This window comes from Megalobrama amblycephala, linkage group LG17 (assembly GCF_018812025.1).
Source record: "Megalobrama amblycephala isolate DHTTF-2021 linkage group LG17, ASM1881202v1, whole genome shotgun sequence".
Classification (NCBI taxonomy): domain Eukaryota; kingdom Metazoa; phylum Chordata; class Actinopteri; order Cypriniformes; family Xenocyprididae; genus Megalobrama; species Megalobrama amblycephala.
In genome coordinates, this window is record NC_063060.1 from 21953393 (window position 1) to 21964466 (window position 11074).

General features: G+C 36.6%; 1 protein-coding gene across 1 annotated transcript in view; it reads right to left on the minus strand.

The window, feature by feature from the left end:
* The window catches only part of si:ch73-140j24.4, a 30712-nt gene extending 19638 nt beyond the window's left edge, over positions 1-11074 (minus strand). Inside the window, exons 1-3 of the mRNA XM_048164447.1 lie at positions 10366-11074; positions 10003-10057; positions 2548-2709 (exon numbers count right to left, since the gene is read on the minus strand). Of these exons, the coding sequence (XP_048020404.1) occupies positions 2548-2709; positions 10003-10057; positions 10366-10433 (285 nt within the window). The 5' untranslated portion in view covers positions 10434-11074. The remainder of the gene's footprint in view (positions 1-2547; positions 2710-10002; positions 10058-10365) is intronic.

The window sequence follows — 11074 nt, forward strand, 5'->3', positions numbered from 1 at the left end:
CGTAGTTTGGAATTGGTTCGGTTTTGCAGCGTCAGACGCAGAATAAACAACACCCCTCTCCAAAGTGTTGCTTGAAGTCTGTTGCTAGCAAAGGAAGCAGTACGACCAATTTACTGCAGCACCTCAAACAGAGGCATGTTGCCGAGTGGGAGAGATGTTGCGCCCTACGAAATGAACAAGACCGAGGCAGCACAAGCACACCTCCAAAAAACAACCTACAGTGTTACAAACATTTACAAACTGTATCCGGTATGATAAGAATGTGGCCCGGTGGAAAGCGATCATGGATGCAGTCGCAATGTATATTGCAAAAGATATGGTGCTCTTATATACTGTGGAAAAGCTAGTGTTTATTCACATGCTGAAAGTTTTGGACCCCAGGTATGTGCTACCAAGCTGCAAATATTTTTTTAAAGTTGCCTTGCCTCAGCTATATAACACTACACACCAAAGTATCACTAGACAGCTGGAAGGGGTGTCGTTTAAATAAGCACTGATATTTATCAAATTATCAAAAAGGGTCACATAATTTTATGTTTATGTTATGTTATGTTATGTTACATTTTCACTGTTTACAATGGCAGGGCCTGCCATCTTGTCTTTCTGGCTTGTTGTTTCTGATTGCATTTTAACCCCAAGGGGGGAATCCAGATCAAATCCAAGAAGGGAAAATCAAAAGAACAATTTCTTTGTCATCTACAGATTGATTTTAAGTAGGGGGAAAAAATCAATTTAAATTGTATCTGGATTTTTTGTTTAAAAAAGGGTGATTTTTTAGGCCATATCGCCCAGCCCCAGCTCCCTCCCACCAGCTATGGTCAGAGAATGAGCGACGCCTTGTTGTGCATTCACAATTAGGGTTGGGAATCAAAAATCGATTCCAGTTTTAGAATCGGATACTTAAGTTCAGGAAATTGGATACTTGTTATAAAATTTAAATTTAAACTCCACCATTCAAGCGCAAGAAGATGCGAAAGAGAACTCAATTCGCTGTTTTCTGTACTGGGCACATCCAGAGCTCGCACACAAAAAGCTGCTTCTGCTCTGTCATTACCGTTAATCAAAGAACAAAAGAAAAAGAAAATCACTCACTGATCTTGACCGAATACATTTTGTAATTTTTCAAAAAGTATTAATCTATATTTTATGTATAAAAAGAAAACTATCCAGTGTTATTTTACATTTGATTTCAATTTCTGTTCAGTTGTATTTATTTGTGCTATTGTTATTTGCTTATTTGTTCTTATTGTATTACTGACTGTATACATGTCTTTAATAATGTTTGAAATTTATATTAGTTAGTCTAGTTTATTAGTTCTTTAGGCTGCTGATTTTTGTTCATGTATTCAGCCGCAGCAGAATGTTTTGCAAAAAAACACTAAATATATATGTTTGATATATAAAAAAATTGACTTTGTTTTACCATATTGCAATCGAAACTGGGAATCAATAATAATCAGAATGGATAAGCAGAATCATAACTGGAATTGGAAATGCTACAATTCAAATGATACCCAACCCTATTCACAATGAGGCACAGTTACTCTCCAAAGCCTTCATCCTCTCTGTTCAGAGACAATCACATATTTTAAGAAGCAGCTGAAGACACACCTCTTCTGCAAACACTTAACCACCCCACACCCATAAATCAGTGCACTTAAACACACACACAAATCAATTTCTTTGCAGCATTTCTCCTCTTTAGCTTGCTTTCTAATCTAGGTGTCTAATAAACCTTCCATTGTATATTACAAATATTGTTGACTCTCTGACTAATTGCATTTGTTCCTCTTTTGTAAGTCACTTTGGATAAAATTGCTTGCTGAATGTGTAAATGTAAATATGAACAATGCATTAAATAACTTTACCTGTGAACACACTGTGCTGTAATGCCATTTGTATGGTATTTGGAGACCCACCAGATGTCCCCAGTAGTAAAGTGTATTAACTGTGTTATCAATTGTGTAATCATTTAATCTCTAATCATATAGCTTCAGAAAACTTGGAATATCTGCATTAGGCGCATTAGTCTTTCCTAAGTACAGTTCCATCTTATTCAACCAAGCTCTTAGAATTTTAAGATTGGAATACTGCAGTGCTCTTTTGGCTGGCATTTCCTGCCAGCATGACTCTGCCGATGATTCAGAACGCTGTAATGTTGTCTTTAATCAACCAAGAAAAGCTGACATCACAACCCTCCTGGTTTCACTGCACTGGCTACCTGTAATCCGGATGTTAAACTCAGCTCCTGGAAGGCCACTGCTCTGCGGAGTTTAGTTCTAACCCTAATTAAACACTACTGATACAGATAATAAAGGTCTTTAGTAAAAACTTCCAGGCAGGTGTGTTGGAGTTGGCTGGAGCTAAACTCTGCAAGACAGTGGCTCTCCAGGAGCTGAGTTTGACACATGAAAATTATTTGAGGGGTGAGTAAAAATTACTTTCTGTGGTAGGATACGGATACACATGGAGCCTGAGTTGTATTTAACCTGGAATATCCTTTTAAACAGGAACATTTCTTCAGAAATCATTTAAACATTTGCTTACCACTTCCCTCTCCTGTTTCTGGAGGTCATAGATCATCTTCAGTTCTTCCTTCAGCTGTGTCTTCCTCTCTTCCAGCTTCTCCATGGTCTCCTGTGTGTTAAGGCACAAAGCCTTGACTGTCTGAAGTGTCTCCTCTTCCATATGCACCTCATCCTTCAGACCCTGAGGATATATTCATAAGGATATGTTATCTTGATCTAAATCACTAAACTCATATCCTTGATAACAGCCATCCTGTATGTCACGCAAGTTCTATGACGTTTTGTGCACAATATGAGAGCAATTTCTTCCAACCTCCAACAACTTTTCAAAAAACTTGGGTGTACCCAAAGTCTAGCGAAAACCAAGTTAATATTTTTTTCTCAACAAAAGCGCTGTGCAAACTGGTCTGAAACATGGAATGAGTCGATTGCGCAATCAATTTGAATTTATTATTTTTTAAATGTTTTTTATTATACAGAGGTTTACTGAACAAAATGGCCCTCATTTATCAAACGATCGTACACCAGAAAACTGTGCACACACTCGTTTCCACGCAACATTTGGCATTTAACAATATGAGCGTGAGCGGTGGCTACGATCAAATCTCACGTCAGGTCTCAGCTCATGTACGCACGTTTTTGAGACAGCGGGAACTTGCGTGCAGGAGTAAATCTGGTGGAGAATTGTTATGTGAACATTTTGTTTATTTTCCTGACCAACGATCACTCACTAACTGATCATTAACCATTAAACGATACGATTAAAATGTCAGAATAGATGCGTGTTCAAAAGAACATTAGGATTCACACATCACACACCTGCAAAGCAGAGAACAGAAAATATAGCCTACAAGGAAAAAAAAAATAGGACTACACGAAATATCACTAAAATAATTAACAGATTAAAGGCAGGGTAGGTAAGAAATTTTGTTCCAAATTTGTTTAAGCTTTCTATATATATACATGCATAATTAAAATGTAAGAACTCTGATAAAAAGAGTATAAAAATCGAGTGACTCTAGACCGTTTAATCTGTATTAAACACAGCTCATTATTTCCATCCGGGACGAAACATAGGATTGGCTTAGGCGGCTGTCACTCTCTTGCAACCATGGCAACCACCCTTTTGCCACACATGACCTGCCCACTTGCGCGCGCACGTTTGATTTGGGGAATTCAAGAGGCATGGATCCTAGGAATACCAAAACAATGGCAGAGAAACAGCAAGCAAAATTCACAGTACCGGCCTATGCAGTTAGTGAAGGCAAACCAGGCAAAAAAGGAAGACAGTAACAGTACAAGAAAAGGCAATGAACAAAAAGTCTTTGGATAAACAAAGAAATAAAACGCGAGTTAATATCGGCGTGGCTCTCCAGCGATGGCGAGAACTGAGGGAACTCAAGGGGCTGAAAAGTGACTCCTTGATGGCTTTATTTCTGCTGGACAGGTAAATCTTTCTTTTTGTATTTTGATCATACATATTTTTTTGTTTATTTTTTCATGAAGCATGTGTCATTAGCACACGTAGCTGCGTAATATAGCTAACATAACATTACTTAGCGAGCCGTAGTAGAGACGATAAATAATCTATAGGCCTAGCTCAAGATGATAGCTATAATGTTGAATTGTGCATAATTTTGCTTTAGATAACTAAATACATGTTTAACAGATAGTAGGCCGTTACTCCACATCTAGGAACTTTTCTTAGAACTATATTTACCCTCTGTCTAACTCTTTTACCATGTTCACCTGTAAGTTTACCTGCACGTTTTTTTTCGCCTTGTTTTGTTTTTATATTCTCTACCTATGTTTACTGATGTCTTTATCTTGTATCTGTGTGTGTCGTACACACTTTGTTGTATGTGTGTGTTATTATTTTGTGTCTGCAATGCAGTTGTGAGTTGATATTTGAGTGTATGTTACTCTGTTTATCTGTAGAACAACGTATATGTTATGAATCTTACACGAAATTCATCTTCATCACAGTGTAAATGATGGTAATGGAAAAACGTGTATCATGCAACCTGTTTTTAGCTTTGCCTTATAGATAACTAACTCGTTAGCGAATTAAATTATGTTTATCTTCATAATTATAAAGTTATTTTTATTACATGTGATTCTGACATGATGTCACTACATGCACTGTGCTCCTTCCTCTCCGCTCGTCTCAGGTAAATAATGCGTCTTCCAGCTCAGTGGTCGGAGTCGCACGTTCATGCGTTTTGGGGGCGTGGCTTTGGAAGGAGCCCAGAAGGGAGGGGGTGGAGTGAATGGAAATAATGAGCTGTCTTTAAAACAGTCGTGAGAGGTCTACAGACACTCGATTTTTATACTTTCTTTTTCAGAGTACTTACATTTTAAATATGTATTGATATATAAATAAAGTTTAAACAAATTTTGAAAAAAAAGTTTTTTATACATTTTTTACCTACCCTGCCTTTAACAAAACAAAAGAAAAAAACTGTGCAGCAATTAGGGCTAGTACAGGCTCATTTGACGTGTTGTATTTGTTTTCTTTATTTTATTAAAATATTCATCTTTATTGTATTAAATCCAATTCATTGCGCAGGCGCCTCACTCACACACACAGACGCAACATATCTGTTCTAGCATTGCTAACTTTACATTTCAGCCATTTATCAGCAAAATAAAATGCAGACAAAGTTAACACTGCTCAGTTTAATGGTCCGAGTACATCTAGTAGTACATCTGTACCAGTCGGCGTGCGCAACGCCCAACCAAACACATTTTTGCGCATGTGAAGGATGATGTTTTACGTGGATATTGAAACAAGAGTGAAATAGAAAGCCTTAGTTTACATAATGAACAGTAGTTCAGCAAGCAATAAATGTTACATCGTGAATACGGAAAAGTTTTGATTCTTCACGAATGAGAGAGGGAGGCTATATGAGCCCAATTCAGTTTTGCTTTAAATAAATTCATTTCTGCTTTCTAATGAATGCCACTACAGTCTAATTTGTGTTTCAATATTTATTTTTCATTCTTGTTCTGTTATGAATAAAATAAATTTAAAGGATTTTGGTACCTCTGTGGAGTTAGGTACTAAAATAAGAAAGTTATATATATATATATATATATATATATATATATATATATATATATATATATATATATATATATATATATATATATAATGTTTGTAATTATTTACTTTTATTTACCGCTATTATTATTTAAATTAATTTTATTGATTTATTGAATTATTACAAGGTTGAGGGGTGATTTTAGAGTAAGATACATTTATTTTTCATGCAATTACTTCCACTTCATAGCCGGGTTACGTTTCTCTGTGTCGTAAACTATAGGGCGAGGCTTCTAAAATTTGGGGCGTGATATTTAATAATGACAACAGTTTTCAGCCGCCACATTTATCAACACCCATTCATTCGTGCGACGGAATTGGCCGTATACAGAAGTTTAATGAATCACACTCAAATGTACGCTGGTTTCTACATTCGTTTGATAAATGAGGGCCACTGTCCTTAAATAAAACAAGTCACAATATTGATGCAATCAGCAGCAACATACACTGCAGTTTATAGCGCTGTCGTAATTGGGGGAAGAGATTTCTTGTTTCTTGTTTATTTTATTTCTATAGCACAAATTAATACAACCATTGTGGCCCAATGTGCTGTACAAAGATAGGAAAAAAAAATTATAAATGTACAAGAACAATAACATCACAGAGAAAGATTTTAAATGTGCTTATGCTTTTGAATACAAAATATGTTAGCAAAATCTTAGGTTAGAATTATTGTGCTCCCATTTACAGACAAGTATACAACCATAAGATGTAAGCTTTCTTAGCTCATACTTGTTTATCCTAGATCTCTTCCATTATAAAGCTCATAGTGTCAGGATATTTATTAATATTTCTCCGATTGTGTTCATCAGAAAGAAGAAAGTCATATTCACCTAGGATGGCTTGAGAGTGAGTAAAGCTTGGGGTCATTTTCAGTTGAGCTAATCCTTTAATGTTAATGATTGAATGCTAGTGCAGTGACAAGTATTTTTTTTTCTACATATTTATTGCAAATTTCTACATATTTATTGCAAATGTGTATATATATATATATATATATATATATATATATATATATATATATATATATATATATACAGTGTCCTACACAAATATTGGCACCCTTAGTAAATATGAGCAAAGGCGGCTGTGAAAATAAATCAGCATTGTTTATCTTTTTGATCTTTCATTCAAAAATTCACAAAATTCTAACCTTTCATTTAAGTAAAACAATTGAAAATGGGTGGAAAAGCTCATTATGAAATAAATGTTTTTCTCTAGTTCATGTTGGCCACAATTATTGTCACCCAATTACTGCAATGTCCTTTTTCCAAGATAACAGCTCTGAGTCTTCTTCTATAATGCCTGATGAGTTTGGAGAACACCTGAGGAGAGATCAGAGACCATTCCTTCATGCAGAATCTCTCCAGATCCTTCAGATTCCCAGCTCTATGTTGGTTTTCTCTAGGTTTCAGGTCAGGGGACTGGGATGGCCATGGCAGAAGCTTTATTTCGTGCTCAGTGACACATTTTTGTGTTGGTTTCGATGTTTGTTTCGATGTCATTGTCCTGATGGACGATCCAACCACTGCCCATTATTGGATTTCTAGCAGAAGTGGTCAGGTTTTGATTTTTTATCTGTTAGTATTTGATAGAATCCATGATGCCATGTATCTGAACAAAATGTCCAGGACCTCCAGCAGAAAAATAGGCTCACAGCATTAAAGATCCAGCAGCATATTTAACCGTGGGCATGGGGTACTTTTTATCCATGTGTGCACCAAACCCATCTGGTGGGTTTGCTGCCAAAAAGCTATTTTTTAGTTTCATCTTACCACAGAAGCCGGTCCCATTTGAAGTTCCAGTCTTGTCTGACAACTGAATATGCTGGAGATTGTTTTTGGATACATCAAAGAAAGATTTTTCTTGAAACCCTCCTGAACCACTTGTGGGGATGTAGGTGCTGTTTGGTAATTTTTTTTAGGCTTTCTGAGACTCAACTAATTTCTGCAATTCTTCAGCTGTGATCCTTGGGGAGTCTTTGGCCACTCAAACTTTCCTCCTCACCGCACATTAGGACGATTTAGACACATGTCCTCTTCCAGGCAGATTTGTAACATCTTTAGTTAATTGAAACTTCTTAATTATTTCCCTGATGGTGGAAATGGGGATTTTCAATGCATTAGCTTTTTTTCTTATACCAATTTTCTATTTTGTGAAGCTCAACGATCTTTTGCTGCACATCAGAACTATATTATTTGGTTTTTCTCATTGTGATGAATGATTAAGGGGATTTGTCCTTTGTGTTTACACATATTTGTACTCCTGTGGAACAGGAAGTCATGGCTGCACAATTTCATGCTCCTAGTCACCCTGGTGTGCTAAAAAATGTAAATGTGAATGGGAATATACTTCAGAGATATTTACTCAGAAGAATTTCTAGGGATGCCAATAATTGTGGCAAACATGTATTGGAGAAAAACATTTATTTCATAATAAGCTTTTCAATTCTTTTCCTTCAATGAAAGGTTAGAATTTTGTGAATTTTTTGAATGAAAGATCAAAAAGATAAACAATGCATATTTTTTTTTCATAGCCTATGGAGTCAAATTAATGCCTTAAAGTTTTGCACAAAAATAAAGTTTTGCAAAACAAAAAAAAGAATTGAGCAATAAAAAAATGTTTTGCAAACAAAAATAAAGAATTGCAAAGGAAAAATAAAGTATTGAGCAGAAAAAAATAAGTTTTGCAAGCAAAAATAATAAATTGCAAAATAAAATAACGTAGTGCAAAAATAAAAATATAATCAATTACAAAAATCAATGACAGCTGTAATCCTATTTTATCTTTGCCACATATTTTTCATGCTCAAACCTACTAAATCATTTGCAACGCTTATTTTATTCTGCGTTTCAGTCAAGCGTGCGCTCACGATACCGGCTTTTGTTTGCGCTGCACTGTTCTGTGCGGTTCTCTTTATGGCACTGGATTGACGTGGGGGTGGAGTCAAGAAACGGGGGCACGCCCCCGCAAAACACGTCATCGGCAGGAGACGCAGATCGCAACAGAACAGATCAAGCATAGAGACAGAGCGCATTTATCATAATCTGAAAACCATGCCCACCGGGGGAAAAACAATCCAACCGTCTCCATTGACTTTGTAATGCATGAGGCTGCCTCCTTGTCTTTTCTGACTCATTACAAAAAAAACAGAACAATGCCTAAAAGCTGCTGTGTGACAAGGTGTACAGCTAACAAGCTAAAAAACCCAGAAATAAGTTTTTATAAGCTGTCGACCCCAAAAAACGAATGTTTAAGGACACAAAAGTGGATACAGGCAGTGAGACAGAGCACAACAGGTCATATTACTATAAGAAATGCATTGGAGGGGGTCGTAATTGGCGACAACATATGCTAAACAAACCAACAAAAACAAACCATTCATTATTTTTAACCATGTCAAAGAATTATTTCACCTGTCGCTGATTACGTTCCCCTCCAATGCATTTCGCGGGGGCGTGCCCCCGTTTCTTGACTCCACCCCCACGTCAAACCAGTGCCATAAAGAGATCCGCACAGAAAACCAGTATCGTGAGCGCACGCTTGACTGAAACGCAGAATAAAATGAGCGTTGCAAATGATTTAGTAGGTTTGAGCATGAAAAATATGTGGCAAAGATAAAATAGGATTACAGCTGTCATTGATTTTTGTAATTGATTATATTTTTATTTTTGCACTACTTTATTTTATTTTGCAATTTATTATTTTTGTTTGCAAAAATTATTTTTTTCTGCTCAATACTTTATTTTTCCTTTGCAATTCTTTATTTTTGTTTGCAAAACATTTTTTTATTGCTCAATTCTTTTTTGTGTTTTGCAAAACTTTATTTTTGTGCAAAACTTTAAGGCATTAATTTGACTCCATAATAGCCACCTTTGCTCATATTTACTAAGGGTGCCAATATTTGTGGAGGGCACTGTATATTAATGACAGTGGTGGCAATAAAAAGCACACTTTCCTTAAGGGGTCTCTTTAGCCCCGTTGTACCCTTAACTTATATGTTCTCTTTGGTAAGCTATATCACACATGTTGCTGATCTCCAACACTAACACACGCATAAAGAAGACTGGCATGGAACTTATACATTTTGAGAAAAACATATCACGGTTGAAAATACAGAAGAATGATGATAAAGTACATTTAACATCAAACGCGATGCAAAAATAAAATAAGCGTCGAATGACTTATTCACACCAAAGGTAAGTAAAGCGTTGAACTGGAAAGAAAAAAATCACATTCGATACGATTTTCAGAGACACAGCGAAAGGAATTACACGACGTTCTGAAGTGGCAGTAAATGCTCATCGGTGCAGCTACTTTTTAGTGTATTAGTTCATAAGAAAGCGCAAAAAAAAGAACACAGTACGTTACCTTGATTTGGTTATCGTCAGAAGAGTCTTTGACCTGAACCTGAAGCTCCGTGTCCCTGAAACAATATAAAACAAACACGTAATAAAGCCAACATTTATGCAAAATTTCAGTATGATTTTCATGTCTCCGATTTAAGCCCATATGCAAACACAAGATTACTGCAGACATATGTTCAGTGAAATTATGCAATTTGTCAGATGATGTCAGGATGATGAATCACACCTCTACAGTGCATGCAAACATTATTTCAGTGCATAATTAACCTCGACGTGAAAGGTGGTTTTTGAAGTATAAATCGCATTTCAAAGACTAAGACGGCGTGTAGCTAGATGTATAAAGATAATGATGCATGCATTCGTGTACCTTGCAGCGGCTGCAGCGCGCGCTCGTGCCGGCCGCAGGCAGTCTAGAATAAAGCGCATCATATTCATACGTGACACATCATCTGCAGCACATACGTCACACGAGCTGGTCAATACATAGCTTTTAAAATATTAAAAGCTCTATGAAGTGCATGCTGTCAAATAAAGATGTGTGAATGAGACGTTCTCCTTGAATCGCTCTCCGCTCTCCTTCAGCTGCGGCGAGAATCACGTGACCACGAGCTCTGGGCTCGTGACAGTGGACACTGCACGAGACAAATCAGAACCTGCCCCATGGTACTTGTCCACTGGTGTTGTAGAAGAAGCCCGCTCAACACACTCCTCGAACCCCTAGTGTTCTGCCGCTGTGGGGGCGTGTCTGCAATACGAACAGCAAGTGTTTTCACTACACGGTCAATAAAATCATGTAATACAGACCTGAATGGCTGGAGTTGGAAAGATGCAAACTTTATTATCAACTGCCTAATACATTCAGTGTCGATTTAATACACCGAGTGTTTTTTATATCACCAAGGGTTTCCAGCAAATATTTAGCGTTCAGAAACGAAACATAATGTATAATTTTTCTCTTAGTTCTTTTTAAAATTACATTTAAATGACATTTAATTCAAATTAAAGGTACACTATATAACATTTGACCGACGCTCTAGCGGTTAATAAAACTGCGTGAGTCTTGAGGAAGAACATTG